Source organism: Taudactylus pleione, unplaced genomic scaffold (assembly GCF_031769625.1).
Source record: "Taudactylus pleione unplaced genomic scaffold, aTauple2 ptg000483l, whole genome shotgun sequence".
Lineage (NCBI taxonomy): Eukaryota > Metazoa > Chordata > Amphibia > Anura > Myobatrachidae > Taudactylus > Taudactylus pleione.
In genome coordinates, this window is record NW_028284885.1 from 425,891 (window position 1) to 448,561 (window position 22,671).

Here is a 22,671-nt window from a genome sequence, read left to right on the forward strand (position 1 = left end):
CGCGTAAGTGAGCGGTTATTTGCCATAGGGCTGGTGCAAGTTATGATGATGTTGACTGTTGGTGGCCTCTAAGGACGCACCATTCGGTATTATAGTGTGCACGGGCGCTAAAATTGGGCGTATCTGACCTTGGACGTTGGGCCGCACAAATGTACGCAAGGGATAGCGTTTGCAGGCCATTTACATAAACTCGTAGGCGGACGATCGCCAACAGACACTACTGTATTCGCTTCTGCGTACGACTTGGAATGAGGCCCTCAATGTGAACACTGAGATATAACCGTGTAACCTTGTATAATGCATGTAAAAGAGAAATTTTAATTGCACAATGAATATCATCTCATTATTTTTCCTGTAAATGTGATATCCCGAGTTTGTTTCACGTGTACATGCAATTAAATACGATACTCAGTTTCCTCAGCGCATAATTTATATTTTGTGTAGCTGTAACACAGCCCGCAATGGGGCTTGTAGTCTTGTATTTGGAATATAAAGCAAAGTTTGAATCTTGTTACACTGCAAACAAAACGTCTGATCAGGGAAGTATTAGTCCTCTCTGCATTGACTCTTGTAGATCTATGAAGTCCTATAAATTATAATGGGCGCCTTGATTGAAATCAATATCAATTCAAATGGCTTGATGTGTATTTTATATTATACGTAAGGCTCAGTCTGCCGTAGTCTTATAGTAAAGCACCGCTGGCCGAGGTACAGATTCTGTTAGGGTGCCTAGTTTATCCCCCACCCCCCTCTGTCCCTCTTCTCAGCTGTTACCCTCCCCCTGTGTGATTACCCAGCACTCCAATCTGCTGAACTTAAAATATCCCTCCCTGGGATCAGAGGGGCTGTCACTTTCCCTTGTCGCCGTCCTTTGTTTATAGAATGACAGATAGCAAGGTTTCAGTGTGCGCTAAATGCACAGAAATGGGATGTAACCCGTGTCCCGGGTCCTGGACAGAAGAAGAAGACGTTGATGCCGTGGATGAGCTGGGCCTTCTGTCATTTCTGCTTTCCTGTTTGATTTGGTTGCTAAACTGCTGTTTTGTTTTGTTTTGTTTTTAGTCTCGTTCTGCTTTTTGTTTAGTTCTGCCGCTGTCCTTTCAGCACTAGGAGGCTGCAGAGGCAACAGTCCTGAGCTGCCCCCCTCCAGCCTGCTCTCCTGTCTGCTCCAACCCTGTCCCATGCTCATGGTTTACCAGGGATTCATCACCCCCTCTGACAGAGCTGTTTTGTGTTCTTTCTGTATTGATTGGAGTCTTGAAACTTGTTCCTTTGGCATTAACACCAAATAGCATTGATGTTGTGTAAGTGTAGGATAATGGTCTGTAAGGACACCTGGGGAAGGCACAATGCGAATTTCCACTGATTTCCTTATATAGTATTATATTAAAACCTCTTCAGTGTTTTTTTTTTTCCCCAACTCTGTCTGAGGATCTCTCCGTTTTGGGCCTGGTGATTTCTATTTGTTGTTCTTTCTCTTGAACGGTGGCATCCATATTGGGTGTAGCCATCACTGAATCTTGATACCAATTCCAGGTGATCCAATATTGGCAAAAGCTTTGGAAATAAACACAAATGTACAGTCAGGTGCATAAATATTGGGACATTGACAGAATTTTCATATTTTGGCCTCTATTCACCACCACAATGGCTTTGAAATGAAACAAACAAGATGTGATTTAACTGCAGACTTTCAGATTTAATTTGAGGGTAATTACATCCAAATCAGGTGAACGGTGTAGGAATTACAACGGTTTCTATATGTGCCTCCCACTTTTTAAGGGGCCAAAAGTAATGGGACTATCAACTCAAAAGCTATTTCATGGACAGGTGTGGGCTATTCCCTCATTATTTCATTATCAATTAAGCAGGTAAAAGGTCTGGAGTTGATTCTAGGTGTGACATTTGCATTTGGAATCAGTTGCTGTCGACTCTCAATATGAGATCCAAAGAGCTGTCACTCCCACTTTTTAAGGGGCCAAAAGTAATGGGACAAACTAAACAATCCTAAATCTAACTTTCACTTTTTAATACTTTGTTGCAAATCCTTTGCAGGCAATTACAGCCTGAAGTCTGGAACGCATAGACATCACCAGACGCTGGGTTTCATTCCTGGTGATGCTCTGCCAGGCCTCTACTGCAAATGTCTTCAGTTCCTGCTTGTTCTTGGGGCATTTTCCCTTCAGTTTTGTCTTCAGCAAATGAAATGCATGCTCAATCGGATTCAAGTCAGGGGATTGACTTGGCCATTGCATAACATTCCACTTTTTAGCCTTAAAAAACTCTTTGGTTGCTTTTGCAGTATGCTTCGGGTCATTGTCCATCTGCACTGTGAAGCGCCGTCCAATGAGTTCTGAAGCATTTGACTGAATATGAGCATATAATATTGCCCAAAACACTCCAGAATTCATTCTGTTGCTTTTGTCAGCAGTCACATCATCAATAAATACAAGGGAACCAGTTCCATTGGCAGCCATACAAGCCCACGCCATGACACTACCACCACCATGCTTCACTGATGAGGTGGTATGCTTTGGATCATGAGCAGTTCCTTTCCTTCTCCATACTCTTCTCTTCCCATCACTCTGATACAAGTTGATCTTTGTCTCATCTGTCCATAGGATGTTGTTCCAGAACTGTAATGGCTATTTTAGATGTTGTTTTATCAAACTCTAATCTGGTCTTCCTGTTTTTGAGGCTCACCAATGGTTTACATCTTGTGGTGAACCCTCTATATTCACTCTTGTGAAGTCTTCTCTTGATTGTTGACTTTGACACATATACACCTACCTCCTGGAGTGTTTTTGATTTGGCCAACTGTTGTGAAGGGGTTTTTCTTCACCAGGGAAATAATTATTCTGTCATCCACCACAGTTGTTTTCCGCGGTCTTCCGGGTCTTTTGGTGTTGCTGAGCTCTCCGGTGCGTTCTTTCTTTTTAAGAATGTTCCAAACAGTTGATTTGGCCACACCTAATGTTTTTGCTAGAAACCGTTGTAATTCCCACACCGTTCGCCTGATTTGGATGTAATTACCCTCAAATTAAATCTGAGAGTCTGCAGTTAAAGCACATCTTGTTCAGTGTTCTCCTCAGAAATTTTTTCCAGCCGGGTGGCATCCAAAAGTAGCCGGGTGGGGGCCTTCGCAATTATGCGTGCGACGGGAAAAGGGGTAGATCTCCCAGACCAATCCAGCCCGACATGTCTCAGGCTGCTCCCCCACTGGCGCTCAGTCAAAAGTGCCCATTACGCAGTGCCCCCCTGTATTTGTGCCCTTTATACAGTGCCCCCTGTAGTTTAGCTTTGCCCTTATGCAGTGGCCCCAGGCTGGCCCCTTTAATGCAGTGCCCCCAGGCTTTTCCTGGCCCCGGCCCCAGCACTTACCTTTACTTGCTGGCCGCTCTCCTGCTCGCCGCCGCCGATGTTGCCGCGCGCTGACTGGATTTAACTAGATCCAGCAGGCGCGCGAGGCAGGCTCCTCACGTCGCAGGTGACGTCATGACGTCACTCGTGCAGTGCATCACTGGGAACGCTGGCCTCTGAAGTGATCGGAGGCTTCTTTAGCCTCCGGTCACTTCAGAGGCCAATGTTCCACAGCGGGGGTCAGCGGGGAGAAGTGCCGGGTGGCATTCTGTTTCTGCCGGGTGGCATTCTGTTTCTGCCGGGCGGCATTCTGTTTCTGCCGGGCGATGCGCCCGCAGAAAACAGCCTGTGGAGCACTGTTTGTTTCATTTCAAAGCTATTGTGGTGGTGAATAGAGGCCAAAATATGAAAATTCTGTCAATGTCCCAATATTTACGTACCTGACTGTATATATGGATGTAGCTTATGGCATAAGAGATACATACCCTCTGCTCCCCTTTACCCAAACCATGAGAGTATCCCGCCTAGGGTGCCGTGCCCTCTTCTGCACTGCTGGGGTCATGCCGATTTGGCAGTAGTTTGCTAGCGGATGCCTGTATCAGCCAGTGTTCCAACTACAACCTATTCTCAAATCCACTGTAGGTGCTCATTGTCGCCATTGGCCCAGCAATGTAGAGTAAGGGATACCAGGATAAGGGACCCTGTAATACAGTTATGGGGCAACAAGAAGTGTGAGGGTTCATTTAAAAAAAAAAGTGACAGTACAGGTGAACTTGTTCTTTAACATTTCATATTCTTGTCATCATTCGTTACTAATCTTAAATTGTGCTCCAACCAATCAGCTCCTGTCGTTTTTCAAACACAGCTGATTGGTTGGAGCACTATTTAAGATTAGTAACCAGTGATAACAAGAATATCACTGTTTGATGAATCTGTTCCTAAATGTGTATCTGCCCAGAGAGGCTTATTGGCTGGGACTGTGATGTGTGTGAGGCTGCTGTAGCCTCTGTATACAATGCCAGGACATGGTGCTGGGAATGTCATTATGATCAGGTTACTATATAGCTCTCGGGTAAAGTAAGGCAAGTACATACATTTACACCAGAGCAGACCTTGATTTCCAAGCAGAGATTCTCTTTTAAACTTTTGCATGAATGTGCGAATTTTGGAGCTGATTCAGTCGCTCGCATGGTGTGTATGCAAATTGCGTAGGCAATGCATTAGCACGCCCAGTATTTCTTAGCGCGCGATCACATAGTGTATGCAGACACCCACCAGCTTGTCTTAAGACACCCACTTGTGCACGTCATGTCCAGGAAGTGTATGATGCAACCATCGGTACATCGTGTAACATCGGATGCTATCGCAGCGCTTGTGGTTGACCATACCCTGCCACAAGCACTGTGAACACTTCAGTGTAAAAACCAGCCAGGTGACGTGTACTATGACGCTGTCCTATAATTATGCGCACCTCTAACACGCCGCTGAGATGCTCAGCCACGCCTGTGTTTGCACCTCCACTCCCCCGTTTTTAATGGCCAGCCCCTGTTACCACCTACAAACGGCCTCTCCTGTCACTCACTCTGCTGGGTTGTCTATGTGCAGCGAGCGAATGCATTGTGACCTTTCGCTAAGGTATGCACACGCGCACACGGCATACACAATGCATACCGTCGGCAGCAGCGAGAGTTTACATCTTAGTCTGAATGAGCTCCTTTGTTCGTTTTCTGTAAAACGAGCCACATTGGTCCTTTTTAAATGGGTCGTCCACTAATAATTCTTAAAAAATAAATATTTCCCTCTTTTGAGTACTTTGCAGATGTCCCCTCCCTCATGCCCCCAACTATTTAGTTTTATTCAGCAGTGTCCCGATACTAACCTATAGCGTATAACTCTATGGGTGCTCCTGTAATCCGCAGAAGACATTCATTAGGGAGCTTGGGTGCATGTATAAATGGTGGGGGGTTTTGCCACTATGAGTAGTGGGTGCAGTGTCCTGGGGGGAGAACAACTGCAGTCCAACCCTTTTAAGAACGCAGTACTGCCAGCTAGCATCTCCCATGTTGATAGCCCCTTACCAGGGTTGAAAAAATAAAAGTAAAAAAAAATTTTTTTAATGTTTTAAACTGGGTTTTTTGTTTTTTTTCCCATTACTGTTTTGCTGCATAAAAAAAAGACTCCGGCTTGTTATATTCATATTGTGAAACACTACTACATGTTAGAATCCTTGATCAACCATGTTTTAATGCTTTCTGAAATTAAAAAAATCCTAATGAAATGGGATTATCTCCTCAAAAGAGAGCCAGATGTTAGTGACGGGACCCGGCATCGGCAAGTGCATACATACTTGCCGATGCCGGCAGTGAAGAACGATGGTGAGGGGCCATGTTGCATTTGGCAGCATGGCCCCCGCCAACGATATCGCCCGTCGGACCTCCGACATAGCGAGTGCACACTGACCGATGTGGACGAGATGTCGGCCCGGTCCGCCAGATCAGGCGACATATCGCCTAGTGAGTACCCGGCATTAGTCTTCCTTCCACTCATCTCAGTAGGACTAAAGGTTTAGAATTCAAATAAACATCTCGCATTGAAGAGGCAATAGACAGAGGTGTTTCTCTGTGTTTTGCCTCTTTAATGTGTTGGAGTTGTTTACCCTTTTAAGATTGAGAATGTTACTCCAGTCCTATAGGATTGTTAGGGGAAGAGTCTCTGGAGTCTTACGCCGTGTACACACTTGAGCGACCGCCAATCGTGACGATGTCCTGGGTAACCCTGGACACCGCATGATTGTCGGTACACATTAAAGTGATATAATGAAAGACGGAACGATTACTTGTTCCGGCCTTCGTTACTATGCATGGCGCTGCATGCGATTATCGTCCTGGCCACGCAGCACGATATCACATGCGACCGTGAGAGCGCACAAATTAGGGTATACACACTGCGATTTGCCTGATTTCGTCATTCTGATTTGGCTGGTTTGCTTCAGTGTGTACCCAGCTTTAGTTGATGCTAGGCACATTTTGTACCTCTCTGATTTGGTTTGCCCTTTTTATTTCTCTGTTGTGTGTGAATTTACTGTATTGGTTCAGAGCACTCAAATGAAGGCCACAAGCAACAAGAATGTCTGATTCCCTTAAATAGGCTTTTTTTTTTTAAGAAATCACAGTGCCATGCATGCATTCACAGCATATTAAATATAAAATTGTGTTTTCTTTTTATAAAAAACACTTGGTTTAAGTCCTTGTTTAAACCAAGATGGTTCAGGGCCTGATTCAGAGCTAAACGCTATTCTGATGTTCATGCAGTTGAGCGATTATTAGAGGTTTTGTTCATGAATCATAGCTGCATTGCTCTGCGGATGAATTGCGCATGCTTTGAGGATTCTCTCGCAATTGATTGACCGGAAGAGACCGTTTTTGTGGGTGGTTACGGGGAGTTCCGACCTAAAATGTGGCCATGTCGGGGCGTTTGCATACAACCTGAATCATGCCCTTAAACCAGCCCACCCTGCCCCTAACTAGTCCAGATCACGGAGAGCATTTGTTTTCCAGTAGAAGCCTATGCCCGTTTCCTGCCATGCCGGCGATTTTGTGGGCTCACTCCACCTGGGCATATGAACTACATTTAGGAGTGATCCCCCAACCCCATAGGGTCGCTGAGTAAAGTGAGTGATCTTGGGCTACCGTAACGGTCTGCCGTGTGTATAGCTGCTCATAGTATCCCAACCTCAGATTTCATTGATTTGCCCGCAGGTGATCACATCACTGAGGCTTAAGGTGCCCACACATATACCGATGTGCTCACGATACCATTTTATGGCCAATTTCCTCATGAACTTTCACGGGAGCTCCCTTGCCGTCGTGATCACGATTTTGGAAAAAAGACACCCAATCTGTCTTACGATCTATCGGATCGTACGTATCGTGAGATTGGCCATAACAAATCGTGAGTTGAAAATAAAAATAAAACAGGCTCTTGACTATTGGTGGGAAATTTAAATAGCCATAACAATGGGAGGAGCTATCTAGGGAGTATAAACAGCAGGAACCCTTTAAACTCTGTGCACATTCTGCTCTGCTACTAGATGAGGCTAGGTGTATTCCTGCTGAATCCTGTACATTGCTACTGTGCTCTTTGTATTTGGCTTGCCTTATACAAAGTTTATTCTACCTGCAAGTGTGTGCTACCTACCTGCATTCTATCCTGTTCCTGAATTCTGTACTGATGCGTCCCTATAAGTATAGAGTGTTGGTCGCTGAAGCTGGGGTCCGGGAGATTAGGAAGAGGGCCCAGCGAAGAAGGACGAGAGCATGCTGGACCAAGGAGTGGCTGCTACAAAGGGATACCCGCCCTCACATGTCCCTGCTGATGGACATCAAGGAGAACAACCCGGACGACTATCGGAACTACCTGCGCATGGATGACGCCAGCTTCCAAGAATTGCTGCATCTGGTGACCCCCCCACATCAAGAGACAGGACACAAGGTGGCGGAGGGCAATCCCTGCTGAAGACAGACTGGTGGCTACCCTAAGGTACCTGGCTACAGGAAGGTCACTGGAAGACCTGAAGTTTGGGACACTCATCTCACCTCAGTCCTTGGGCGTCATCATTCTGGAGACCTGCAGAGCCATCGTAAAAGTGCTACAGTACCACTATTGCAAGGTAAGTTTAAAAAAAACACCACACATTGGTTTCTTGTGCAAAGAAATTTTTTTTTTTTTATTCAACATAAAGCAAAAAATTGCCTTCTTTTCGTACAATGTGCACTGACCTGCAGGCAACTGAAATTGTGCACTAAACTGTGTGCAATATCCTTTTTTTATAACAAAAGAACATTATCACCAAATTTTATGAATCCCAATAGGTAGCCGGCTGTATGTGATAGGGTGGGTCAGACGCCAGTTTGAACAGGCCAATACACACATGGCACAAGTATACATTGTGGCCCCGGCTTCCAGCAATGTGTACTTGTGCCATGTGCGTAGTGACCTTGTCCAAATGGCGTCATCACCACCCTATCCCATGCAGCAAGCACCTATTTTGAGTCATAACATTTGGTGATATTAAAATCAAGAAAAAATTTACATCTCTGTATATTGGGGCGACTCATCTGCTGCATCCAGCAGAGCATTATACAAGGTGGTGCTTGTGGTGCTTGGTGGGGGAGTAATATCTAACTGGGCGGGGGGGGGGCGGACATACCTATTTGGGGCAGGGGAAAATAGCATTGGATCTGCAATGTATGTAGAATTTGAGATATTTTTGCTCATACAGCGACTCAAGAGGTCGTAGTTTAACCTTAAAAATTTCTTTGGATATCTGCATCCAGATTTCTCAATGTGCTGTTCACATGAGCTTTGAAATCATCCATTGCATCTGGGGGTTTCTGCAGCAGCCGTTCTGCGTTTTGTAAAAAAAAGGTCCTCACGTTCTGTAAAATTCTCCTTTCTGCCTTTTTTTTTTTTTTTTTTTTTTTTTGGGGTTGTTGAGAAGATGAGGGTCCAGGTGGATCTTGAGTTTCCACTTGTGTGCTATTCTCCGGATCACTGTCGCCACAAAGCAGACTGAGGTCGGGTGTGGTTGTTAAATCAGGGTCTTGGGTGGGAGTCTATATAGGGAAAAAAGATATAAAAAATATTAGTCATGTTTTAACATCTTTTTTACTATTTTTACAGTTTCCTAACACCGTGGAGGAGTTGACCAGCAGTGGTGAATGCCAACTACGAATTTCTGTTTGTGGATGTCGGCAAGAATGGCCGTGCTTCGGATGGTGGGTCCTTCAAAAAGACGGCTTTCTACCAGAGACTCGCCAACAAAACCCTCAACTTGCCCTCAGTGGACCAGACAAAGCACGGCCTAAATTACGTTTTCGTTGCAGACGAGGCTTTTGCATTACATGAGCATGTGATGAAGCCATTTGCACACAGGGGCCTGACCAGAGAGAAAAGGATCTACAACTACCGTCTATCCCGGGCATGGCGCATTGTGGAAAATGCGTTTGGAATAATGAGCAACCGCTTCCGCATTTTCCACACCACTATCAATCTACATGTGGAGAAGATAGACTGGGTCGTGATGGCGTGCTGTGTGCTGCACAACTTTCTGCGAAGAAAAGCTACTCAACGAGGAACAGTCCCAGCTAGACCAGAAGATGTAGGACCCCTGGAGGACATTGGACATTTTACATCTGTGTCTGCACCACCAACTACAACAACATTCACCGCACGTGCCAAAGAAGTGAGGGAGGAGTACATGACCTATTTCAATGGACCAGGTGCTGTACCATGGCAGGAGAACTGTCTGTGAACTACTGACTAAATTGGACATTTGGGATTTAACAACAAAAACATTAAGGATTTTGGTTTAAACTGTGTCACTTCTTACCAAGACTTCTGCAGCCGGTCCAGGCACTTCTGCAACCTCCTCTTCTCCCTCACGCTCCGACATCAAGATGATAGATTCCCTTTGAGGCTCTTGTTCACTGATGAATGACATCATACGGTAGTACCACAGCGCAGGAGTATATATTTCATCTGTAGCCGCTCCTGATTTTTTGGAGTCATCCACCTTCTTTTTTTCTTTGATGTACACTGTCCTGAGATTTAGAATCTTTTGCCGTACAGTTTTCAGGTCTGCATCAGATAAATATTTTTTCGTATACACCAACAGTTCGAGTGCGGCCAACTTGTGCGACTTATTGTGGTACTTCCGAGAACTGATCTTCCACAGACAGTCTTTCGAGTGCAGGATTTCAATGAATCCTGTAGCGAATTCACGTTCTGAATCCATGGACATTATCTATGAATAAGAAAAAAAAGGACATTTAAATATTTGTGTATATAGTTTTGTTAAATGTAATGTTGTTATAGTTCACATTTTTAATGTTTTAATATTTTCTTTTTTACAGGTTTTTAAAGGTTTGTTATGGTATTCTAATCATGTTTTCTTTTACAGGGATGTTGTGTTTATTGCTTGGTAATATAATGTTTTTCTTTGTTTGACAGTATGGGTTTTCCACCTTTGGGCCTGTCGTTGTGGTAGAACTACAGATCCCAGGATGCCCTGAAAACAGTTTCAAAGGTGGGTGGCAGGTCATCCTGGGATCTGTAGTTCCACAACAGCTGGAGACCGAAAGGTAGAAGACCCCCAGCTTTAAATAATGTGTGTTTTTAAATTTAATGTATGGTGATATTTTTGTAAAATACGTGTTTATTTTTTTTTTTTTTATGTATTACACACATTGGTGGTCAGTGGGAGCTTAATGCATGACCCAGCCACCGCCCGCCTCAATACGGCGGGCGGTGGCTGGATCATGCATTTATTACCTGGGGGCACACATTGGTGGGCAGTGGGAGCTTAATGCATGACCCAGCCACCGCCCGCCTCAATACGGCGGGCGGTGGCTGGGTCATGCATTTATTACCTGGGGGCACACATTGGTGGGCAGTGGGAGCTTAATGCATGACCCAGCCACCGCCCGCCTCAATACGGCGGGCGGTGGCTGGGTCATGCATTTATTACCTGGGGGCACACATTGGTGGTCAGTGTGGTTGCAAACTGTACAAATACTCACCAAATATCCAACAAAACAAATATCCAGTGTGCAGGCTCCCAAAGTGCGACTGTCTTGCTCCATACACGATGCTGCACAAGATGGGGCGTGTCCAGGCTTCTGTCAGTCAAATTCCGCATTGTGTGATGAATCGTACGATTCATCGTGAGGGAAAAAACCCTCACGATCGGCTTCCATCGTGTTCATGGTTGGCTAATCTGCCCTACAGCACGGCATATCAGAAGATGCGATATACGACGAGCGGGGACGCGCATCGGCATCGTGCTCATGAGTATAAACTCACGATTTGTACTTTTTTTAACCAATTCGTCGTCACGATTCGTCGAAATCGGCCAAATCGTGTAAAATGTCGCTATGTCTGTGGGCACCTTAAGTCTGCTGCATTACCGTTCCTATTAACTGTTTCAGCCCACAGAACCGCTGTTTGTGGTCAGCAGGTGTATTTAGCTAAATCAAGTTCACATCGTACCCTCCTGGATGAAGATTGTGTACACAGCATTAATATAGTTGATTAGTGTTTAAATATATACCTTTAATATTTACAAACATTTTTGTTTCAATAAAGTGCTTTTGCACTTGCACAGAGGGCTGGCTTTACACAAAACCATTTATACAACATATTTCCATGCGTAAGTAGAAGTAACACGTAAAAGGAATAGAAATAACAAACAAAATAGGAGGTTGGTTATAAAATGCCAAAGATGGCAGTGTTACGTTGGCAACAAATCTATATTCAGCATTAATTTTAGTAATTTCTAGCCTATAGAAAAAGGGAGGATGTAAGTTTTCACTTAATACTTGCTGCCAACACGCGTCACTTATTATCCAGGGTTGTGGCTTTGCAGCGGTTGGGGCACCTGGGTATTCTTGGTGCCACCTGTTCTGGTGCTATCCATGTCTGCAGGTAGTTCTCAGAATATTACATTTATTTATTATATCTTCCGGTTTTGAGAGGCACTTTGCTGCCTTTTATGACAACTTACATTGGACGATGTTACAATATTAAGTTATCTCTTATACGGCGACCTCCCGTCTTCCTCGCCATCTCACCTCTCCATTGAGTTATACCGTTTGTACATCCAGAGACTGACAGATCTGAAATCTTTCAATTTTGTTCTTCTCCCCAGATTCTTCAGCAAAAGCTCTCGTCAGTCTAAAAGGTAAGATGTGTGATTCTGTCATTATTTTGTAGACTGTGATTTATCGATGGGCTATCACATAGTCTATCCAGGATTTAACCGATTAGAGTATTGTATGATGCAGGAATGCTGGAAACTGTGTTGCTTCCTTCAGGCTTAGAACATGTCCTCTTAGAGGTCACGTCACCATGCCCATCGTCTTGCGTGTGAAGTGCGACATTTTGGATCTGGGCTGCGAGGTTATGGTAGCTTGCATACTGGGTGGCAGAATTGTCTATAACCATTATAAGCTCCAACATTCACGGTTTTGTTCTCATGCTCGTCATTTTCTTCAACATTATATGTCCTTGTTCTGTCCCTTTAATCTGTGCTTTGCAGAGTGAGTGTGGGCGGTGTGCTTTGCAGAGTGAGTGTGGGCGGTGTGCTTTGCAGAGTGAGTGTGGGCGGTGTGCTTTGCAGAGTGAGTGTGGGCGGTGTGCTTTGCAGAGTGAGTGTGGGCGGTGTGCTTTGCAGAGTGAGTGTGGGCGGTGTGCTTTGCAGAGTGAGTGTGGGCGGTGTGCTTTGCAGAGTGAGTGTGGGCGGTGTGCTTTGCAGAGTGAGTGTGGGCGGTGTGCTTTGCAGAGTGAGTGTGGGCGGTGTGCTTTGCAGAGTGAGTGTGGGCGGTGTGCTTTGCAGAGTGAGGGTGGGCGGTGTGCTTTGCAGAGTGAGGGTGGGCGGTGTGCTTTGCAGAGTGAGGGTGGGCGGTGTGCTTTGCAGAGTGAGGGTGGGCGGTGTGCTTTGCAGAGTGAGGGTGGGCGGTGTGCTTTGCAGAGTGAGGGTGGGCGGTGTGCTTTGCAGAGTGAGGGTGGGCGGTGTGCTGATTTAATGTGCATGGCCTACATAATGGTAAAACGCGTGGTGAGTGCTCCTTCATGTAAGCCTTGTGCCAGCTATGCTTCCAGATACACCATATACAGCCCTGTGTTAGGATATTACTGCGCCATGTGCATCATTATATAAGCCCCATGGCCGCCATACACCGTTCCATGTTAGTGTCACATGACTTCCTCCGCTTTATTAGTGAGCAGTGGACAAGAGAGGCCTCCAGGTGTAACTGATAGGGACGCTGTATTAGTCAGTACAACAGACTGTATCATGTAGTTACACTTCTGTGTTGTCTGCTACAAAGTTCATTGCTGAATTTCCCTATAAAGAGGTGACACGGGTGTAAGTTATACTGTACAGAGCATCTCATTTCTTTTTGTGTTGGTTCTATTGTTGCCATCATATTTGATGTTTGTAAGATGAAATTAACCCTTTTCCTGTATCTTTTTTCTTTGCCTATATATCGGTCTAATATAAATATTTGGGATTTGAAGCATAATAATAATCACGGATAAGTATCAAAGCTTCTAAAGAGCATAGACAAATGCCAGAGGGGGGGGGGGGGGGGGGGGGGCGTTCTGGCTGTCTGGAAATACATATATGGCTGTCTAGTACACACACATATATATACACATATATATACTTGTAACCGAATACAAAGCTTCACACAGAAGTGTACGAGTAGTTATCGCTACAAAATCTAGCTCACTATTTGTTAAAGCTGTTTCTCAATATTCTGACACTGCACATTATTAACGTGAAAGAGAGTGCATCAGAAAATTAGTATAAGACCGAGATTCCCAAACCATAGATAATCTCTAAAACCTGAACTGTTGGGGAGCCTTGAGGTGTAAGAGATCTGCTAATCGCAGTTATACTTTATGTTCTTCTGTATGTCGTATAACCAAATCTGCCACTGTAAAATATCCTCCCACTCGCACCAAAGCTACGTACCTCAAAAAAAAAAATACAGAAAGTCCCTATTTGCAGTTTAGAGGCAATCACGTACCAGGCCCATGTACACTGGACACCACTTATAAATACTTTTCAAGCTTTTTTTTTTTTTTTTCTCCCGACCCCTATTCACCTTTTAAGCCTAGGTATTTTGGGATTGATAAAATGTTGCACACCTTTATAAATGTAAGCCGTTCTAGATGATTTTGAAAATACAGAAAGGCTTAGATTTTGTGCTAGAACTGAAACTGACTAGTGCAGTGGTCACCATTTACCCTTTATAAGATGAACTTGTAACATCCAGCATGTGGTTTGCTTTTACGGTACAGAAGGAAGCTTATCGAGTCCCTGGCATGAAAAATACAACTCTCCGCAGAAAACCCCGAACTGGAAGGGTGGGAACAACGCCGTCACTGACCTGGTGGGTAGCTTGGCGGCTGGCAGTCTCGTGTTAACCTGTGAAAATGTCATCATGACATAAAATAGCAGATAATAAATGTTTCAACAACATTGTCAGCATTTAATAGCATTCAGATTTGATGAAAATAGACTGGTTTTAGGAAAAAAAACTGCATTTGAAATGCCGGTAATCAGTGTACCTACGGAATTGCTGGCATCGTCCTATCGAGATAAAATCCGTATGTTGTGTGCGAAATTGCGACAAAACTTATCCCTGTTGTCATGTTTTGGTTATATTGAGTTGTTTACCCTTCATCCACTGGAGGACACTTGAGTTACACTGGGGTATAGACAATGAGAATAAACACTTATAACCTGTTGGAGCCTATATTTTGTGCTTTTTTTTGTGTGTTTTTCTATATAAATAATATATTCCACAGAATCTTTGTACTGCCTCCAAATGACACGTGCTGTCTCTTTCCCCAGCCTCACCGAAGTTCTAAACGAAGCCGACTTTTCTGCGAAGAAGACGATCACCAGATAAATACCAGATCGCCAAAAAGAAATCAAAAAACTACAGTGGTACCACAGGTAAGTCACCCTGTATGTGCAATAAATCATCTGTTCCTTTTCTGAGAGTCTCTGTCCCACACTGCCCTGTGGTCCTGCCTGCAACAATAAACCAACGACTGTGCTGTCTAGCAGTAGATCACTATTGTCTGTGATCCTATCATTGCTGATCTCTCTCTACGCTGCTGAAAGGGATATGTATGAAACTGTGTCTTTATTTTAGTAAGTGACATATTTGGTGATTTACTAAAAAACAATCGAAATGTAATTTTTTTATCTTCACATTCTGAAAACTGAAATAAGCATTTGCTGGTTTCATTCTAGAAGTTTGTAACAACCACGCCGGTGAAAAAGGCGTCTCAGAAAATCGGCTATAGGCTGCGGAATTTATTGAAGCTCCCCAAAGCGCACAAATGGTGTATATACGAGTGGTTTTATTCAAATATTGACAAGTAAGAGCCGCTATACCTTGTTTTGACCTCTTGAGTGCCTGCCAACGTGTTCTCACTCTGGAATCGCCATTGTTTAATTTGTAGTTCCTATTTGGTATGATTGCTTAGGACTTGTGTCTTGTCCCATTATAGTGCCCCTTTAATAACGCCTGATCCACAGTAACTTTCTGTAAAAAAAACTATGAATGTTTGCAATATAAATGCAGACAACCCATAAATTAAATCCGTATATAACATAAGATGATATTATTAGACCAATGTTTTAGGTGTGCTTATGCCATAATATTTGGCTGTACAATCTCAGCCTTCTAAACACTGTTTACCTAAAAGTGACAGTTCTCAGACATTGTATAGGAAATGGGTTTTTTGCGTTAGTAATGTGGATGCGATGATGTTTGCTCCGATCTAAATCCCAGTAGCAGAGTCTTGTTTGCAAAACTGTATTCATGTGTCTTTTGTCTGTTTTTCAGGCCTCTTTTTGAAGGCGATAATGATTTCTGTGTTTGCCTAAAAGAATCCTTTCCAAATCTTAAAACAAGGAAATTAACCCGGGTGGAATGGGGGAAAATTCGGCGACTTATGGGGAAGCCACGAAGGTAAAACTTGGTGGAATGGAGAGAGTGTGTGTGGTGGAATGGAGAGATCGCGAGAGAGTGTGTGTGTGTGTGCGTTATATAACCTGAAGCTCGTGGGAGTATTTTAATCCAGCAGTTATTGCATTGTATTATTGAGGCCAGTGGTTCCCAAATTCTGCCCTCAAGGCACCCGAACAGTTCCAGTATTAAGGCTGGATATCCATGCTTCAGCACAGATAGTTAAGGGCCATTCCATGTCAATTGGTCCACTTCACATGGAATGACCCTTAAATTAAATTGACTGAGGTACTGATTAAGCCACCTGTGCTCAAGCATGGATATCCTAAAAATGTGAACTGTTAGGTTGCCTTGAGGACAAAGTTAAACACTTTTTGTCTTGAGTGTTAAATAGATATACAGGTTGAGTCTCCCATATATATAAATATTCCGAAATACGGAATATTTTTAGCATGACTGAGAATGTGAAACCTTTCCTTTCTGATGGTTCAATGTACACATACTTTGTTTAAAGCACAAATTATTAAAAATATAGTATAAAATGACCTTCAGGCTATGTGTATAAGGTGTATATAACACATAAATGTATTCTGTGTATAGATTTGGGTCCCATTCCCAAGATATTTCATTATTTTATGCAGATATTCCAAAATACGGAATATTCCGATATCCAAAATACCGCTGGTCCCAAGCATTTTGGATATGGGAGACTCAACCTGTATTTATTTTATATATATCCTGTGGTCAGTTGTTCTAGCCAGTGTTCATTTATTTTACCTTTTAAAATCCTGGTCTATGCCATGGTTCTTAGTGGCCGGGAATGGCACGGGTCCTCAGCTGAGCAGGGCTGTCACCTGGTTCTCAGGACACGTGTTAAAAAAATTGAACGGATACAACATTTCTGTTCCAAATATGCCATATTTCTACCTAAGGTGCTGTACACCGTGACTTCTGAGTGTACCCTCCCCTAGGGGCAGCTATGGGATGTCACCAGTGTTCCAGTTTCCCCCACATGGATGATAAAAGGAAATGGGGTTACTTATCTGGGTCCACCCTTTATTCTTCTGTTGTTTACTGTTCTCCTTTTGTTAAGGTTCTCATTCCTGTTTTTGTTGGAGAACCGTGTTCTCTCTCCTTTGTTCCTCCTGATTCTGTCCCTGGGACTTTGTAAGAGAAATGACTGAAATCCCTAAGTGCCTAAATTCAAGCATCTCTATACTCCCAGTCAGTGACCACAGTTACGCTCTATAGCGCATCTTTTACTTCCATAATGTCTTTGAGGGACTCTGTCATGAGAAAAGAGAGCAGTTCCTGCTGGAAGCACTTTAGGCAATGGGATACAGCTGTCTGAGTACATGTAGTAGGTCCCGTCCTGGTACTACATAACGGCTGGTAGCAGAACAAAGAAGTTTCCTCTGGTCACGTCTCACGAGGAGAACCTGTAGGGCACTGATCGGTCACTGTGGGGCACCTGGAGGGCACTGTGGGGCACCTGGAGGGCACTGTGGGGCACCTGGAGGGCACTGTGGGGCACTGATCGGTCACTGTGGGGCACTGATCGGTCACTGTGGGGCACTGATCGGCCACTGTGGGGCACCTGGAGGGCACTGATCGGTCACTTTGGGGCACCTGAAGGGCACTGATCGGTCACTGTGGGGCACCTGGAGGGCACTGATCGGTCACTGTGGGGCACCTGGAGGGCACTGATCGGTCACTTTGGGGCACCTGAAGGGCACTGTGGGGCTCTTAAGTTGGCATGCAGGGAGGTAAATTCTGATGGGACTGAGAGAAAGTGAGTTAGGACCCCAGATTTTTTTCTTAAATGATGGGTCCCTGGGACCCACAGAATCATAATCTCTGATCACCCCATCCAGTGTCCCCCAATGTACTCTGAAAAACCGGTTGAATGGAAGTATAAATAGCCCAATTTTTGTGCTATATGTCACCAATACCAGACTGCATTAAATTTCATAGTTTAAAAGATTGTAGAACTAAACTTATGTAAATTATTTGTGCACTTGTTGGCATCTTGGTGAAGGCACCACATTGTGGACTCGTATTTAAGATTGCAGCCCATCACTAGGAACCAAAAAGTAATGTTTAACTCTTGTGTGTTCGTCTTTAAAGTTTGTCAAAATGTCTGGTAGTCCCAATTCCGTTTAAAGGAGAACCGTCCTGTCCTAACATGCGTCGTCTCCAGACACAAGGATGGGTCTCTGCAGAGCCATTCCAGTAAGGGGGTGCCAATGTTTAACGTTCTGCGTACTATTTCTAGATGCTCCGCAGCGTTCTTTGAAGAGGAACGGTCGGCTCTGGAACAGAAGCGACAGAAGATTCGTCTCCTGCAGCAGCGGAAGGTGGCAGACGTGTCGCAGTTTAAGGATCTCCCTGATGAAATCCCCCTTTCCTTGGTCATAGGAACCAAAGTTACCGGTAAAGTCTTATAGGGATTGAATTTCATGGTCGGTTACTGAGAACGAGTACTGGTTATTCCCTTATATGCTGGGCCATCCCAGGAAATGCCCCGTATACTGTATATATGGCAAATTCTCCACAGTACAGGGATGGTTACAGGTACAGGGAACCCCCAGGAGAGGATCCAATGCAAACTGCCCTGATCTAATAGTATTGCATTGCATGGAATAGATGATTTGGCTCCCCCTCCCCTTAGTTCTCACATAGTGGGGAGGGGGGGGATGTATCAGACTTTCTAAAGAGTGGAGAAATTGCCCATAGGACCAAACTAATCTGTACCTCGCCCCAATGCTGCCCGGGAGATGGGGGTAATCTAGCCAGGAGCATGTCCCCCTCAGTTACATGGCTACAAATGTCAGTCAGCAGCAGTTTAGCTTCAGCAGTTGTTTCTGAACCTTATTTTGATGTGTGAATAACATGAGGTGTTATGGTGCATACACACGGTCAGATTTTACTTCAGATCTGTACATTAACGATTTTAAAAATCATTCAATCGTTCATATCTGAAGGAAAATCTGACATATCTTAGCGTTCCCGCTAGGCTGTTTTAGCGGGGCACTGCGCCCCGCCCTCCTTCTGGAGGGCAAAAAGCATCCTGCCCTCCAGAAGGAGGGCAAAAAGCGCCCTGCCCTCACAGCCTGCGGGTGCCGTCTTCACCCGCAGGACGCAGCGTCCCGCGGGTGGAGAAATGCGCGGTGACCCGGTCACCGCCGGAGAATAGACGCCGGGCGGACGCGCCCGGCATCTATTCTCCCTGTCTGCAGTGCTTGGGGGCTGCCCGGCGTGTCCGTAAGTGCCGGGCACGCCCCCAAGTATGACGAAAAGGGGACGTGTCTTATAGGCACGCCCCCTTTCCATGGCCATGCCCCCTTTTCGGGCACATAGTTGCCCTCTCTAGCTCCGGCGCCCTGTCTACCGCCGGAGCTGGAGTGAACACTGATATCTGACATGCCTGAATGATTAGATGCGCGTTCCCGCTTGTCAGATAACGATATCTGACATCTGATGGGTTTGCAGTCAGGTTTGGACGGTTCCATTCATTTTAATGCAGTCAGAAATCGTTCATCTGACACATCTGACTGTGTGTATGCACCATTAGTGTTTATAATCTGAGTGGCGTGATCCTGCCTGTCTGGGGAGCTTACAGTCTTGAGTACAAAGTAACCATTGCCCTGTTTATTAGTAGCCTATTGTGCATTATAAGTAAATTGCAGCTTGGGGTGTAGATAGTTCATGAGTCGTGTTGGGCCTTTTACAGAGAAAAGCCAATCTATCCTATTCATGTGTGTATTACTCAGCTGATTAATGCTGGCCACACACATAGCGATATTTTACCCGATCTGGCCGATTCCGACACATTGGAACGACAGATCGTGTAAAATATGGCCAAATCGTGAGGAAATCGTGAGTCCCCACTCACGATCACGATGCGATGCGCGTCCCCGCTGGTCGCACATCGCATCTTCAGATCTGCCGTGCAGTAGGCCAGATCTGACAATCTAGGAGGCGATGCACTGTGACAGTCTGACTGCAGGAGAGATCGTATGAAGATTGGACACCAAATCGTGTGCAGAAACCCTCCCCTACCGGGGAGGGTTTCAAGGGAAATCGTACACATCGGCTGATTGTGAGCACATTGCTACGTGTGTGGCCAGCTTAACATGCAGGAAACAACTGGAGAGTGTATTCAGTAAATGTCTCCGCCGTGCGCGCTCTCTCGCTCCTCTGCAGCATGTCATAGGAGGCGCACATCTGATCGGACCTCACCGTGTAAGCCATTTGCATAGGGAGCATTGCACACAGTAGCAGGGCCGGTGATGACCACAGCAGCTCAGCCAGCTTCTGTCTCAGGCCTGGGGTCTTGGTATAGTTACAGACCAGCATTTGACAATCGCTCAGTGATGGCGTATGCCGCGCTTATATTACGTGTGTGCCGCCTCCCTTCTGGTGTATATATATCACTTTGGGCAGATTTCCCATGGCATTCTTTTGGAGTCTTTGGATTGCTTAACACTGGTCCCTCTCCTGCACCCAGTGGAAGTAACATTGGTGGGAGAAGCTGTGACGGAGGGTTGTGTTCTCCTGCAATTGGTCCCAGTTCAGACAATGGCCGTTGGCACTGCATTCAGGGGACTTGTATGGCTTGTCCTATAGATTTTGGCTTTTCACATGTACATTACTTGTATAGACCGTAAAGGCCTTTAATTACCATCCAGCTAATGCTCTCCATTTTCTCCTAGCGCGGTTACGTGGGATGCACGACGGCCTGTTTACAGGACAGATAGATGCTGTAGACACCCAGAACTCCACTTACAGGGTCACCTTTGATAGGAATGGACTCGGCACACATACAATCCCAGATTTTGAGATCTTGGTAAGTGTGAAATTTCTTTCCAGTGTCTGTCTCTGGCGTCGATCTATTGTATTTCCCTGCTGATAGGATGATCTGCAAAAGTGCCATTTATTAAGCTTGTCCCATGGTTGAAAATAATGTTTAGAATGATCAAACCCTCTGCAGCATGAATGCTTAAGACTCGGTGTAAGGGTACCTGGGTTCTGCTATTGATCTGATATCAACCCTCTCTACATAGGCACCAGTCAGAGCTGGATTAAGGCTTTGATGGGCCCTCGGTACTTAACATTGGAGGGTCCTGAAGCCCAACATTTGGGACATGGGGATCGGGTTCTTGTTTTCGCAAGCCGTTGGTGCACATGAAAGGGGGTGTGGTCACATGTCACGTCCCCATTTCATGTCACACTGGGGGGTGTATATAACTTCCTTTAGCCTCATGCGCACAGCAAGAGAGAGCGTTATCTCCCTACCTGTCCTTCCCGTGGGACACTGCCTGAAGAGCATGAATGGCCGACCAAATAGGGATCGTTGGGGGAATGCAGGCATACATAGTCACACACCCACACACATACATACTGTCACACGTACATACATTGATACATGGGCACACACACACACATACTGTCACACACATACATTCATACATGGTCACACACATACATACTGTCACACATACATACATACATACATACATTCATACATGGTCACACATACATACATACATACATACATAGTCACACGTACAATAGTGTACATATGTATGCAAACATAGTGTTCAGTCTAGGGCTTGAGTGGGGCAGGGCGCCTGTGGGTAAAAAGGGCACTATTGTGCGCCCGAAAAGGGGGTGAATAGGGGGCAAACCCTTAAGATGTGACCCCTTTTCATCACTGTAAGGGGTTGCTGAGTAACCCCAAAGCATACAGCATCTATTCACACGACAGTGATTGTGTCACTGCAACTCCAACCCCCCCCTACCCCCTCCGGAACACTACGGTTTACAGGTGGGGATGGTACCCAGCCGGCTGTTTTATCGTGGGGGTGCATTTAGTGTTTTCAAATTGGGCAAAGTGCGCCACTGAAACAGCCTACCGGCAACACTACATACATACCTACAGTTACACCCCTAAACACATACTCTACATAGGCTACATACTGTCACACACATACATATATACATAGACACACACCTATGCACATACTGTCACATACAGATAGACAATATAGTATTCCCTTCCCTCTTACCTTATAGGCTGGCTGCTGGACAGTCCTAATCACTCTGGGTAGACACTGTCTGCAGCTGCTCCTCCCCTTTCTCCCATGCTGCTGTCTCGGTCTGCACTGTCAGTGTAGCCATACTTCCTGCTTGGGCTCCACCTCCCTCTCCTTTTCTCCAGCTCTCGGTGCAGCTGTTATCCAAAGCAGGCCAGGTGGTTCTGGCTCCAGTCTGTTTTGCATCGGGTATCCGGCTTTACTATTCATTTCCTAATGGAAAACAGATGACAAAAACTGCACAGACCCACAGGGGTTAATGCACCACATCAGTAACTGACATTAACAGAGGGCAGTAGGCTTGTGCGTGTGACCCTCACTGGTTTCCAGCAGATTAATAAGAGATCCTAATCTGACAAGCTTTGAAGTCAGGAACTAGAAATGTGAGAGATTCTTATTGCCAAACTGACAAAATAATCTACCAACATTTGTAATCCTTATTCCGCTGGCGTATGCTTGAGACACAACAATGTGGGGTCGTTCACATCGATTCATTTTATTCTCCTGCTTCTAAAAACTGAAAAGCGCAAAAAACAAAACAAAAAACTAAGTCCGGTAAGAGCCAGCGGTACCGTTCCCAGGTATTGGCAGAACGGTGAATTTCCCCCAAATGTTTGCATATGGGTCCTAAAACACCCATATGCAAATGAGGCCTCCATGTT

At 45.1% G+C, this 22,671-nt stretch overlaps 1 protein-coding gene across 1 annotated transcript in view; it reads left to right on the forward strand.

Moving 5' to 3' along the window:
* LIN9 (lin-9 DREAM MuvB core complex component) overlaps nucleotides 1-22,671 on the forward strand; it is a 37,333-nt gene that overhangs the window by 6,980 nt on the left and 7,682 nt on the right. The window contains exons 2-8 of the mRNA XM_088449364.1: nucleotides 12,068-12,100; nucleotides 14,227-14,318; nucleotides 14,783-14,887; nucleotides 15,191-15,318; nucleotides 15,789-15,914; nucleotides 18,187-18,344; nucleotides 20,627-20,760. Of these exons, the coding sequence (XP_088305490.1) occupies nucleotides 12,068-12,100; nucleotides 14,227-14,318; nucleotides 14,783-14,887; nucleotides 15,191-15,318; nucleotides 15,789-15,914; nucleotides 18,187-18,344; nucleotides 20,627-20,760 (776 nt within the window). The remainder of the gene's footprint in view (nucleotides 1-12,067; nucleotides 12,101-14,226; nucleotides 14,319-14,782; nucleotides 14,888-15,190; nucleotides 15,319-15,788; nucleotides 15,915-18,186; nucleotides 18,345-20,626; nucleotides 20,761-22,671) is intronic.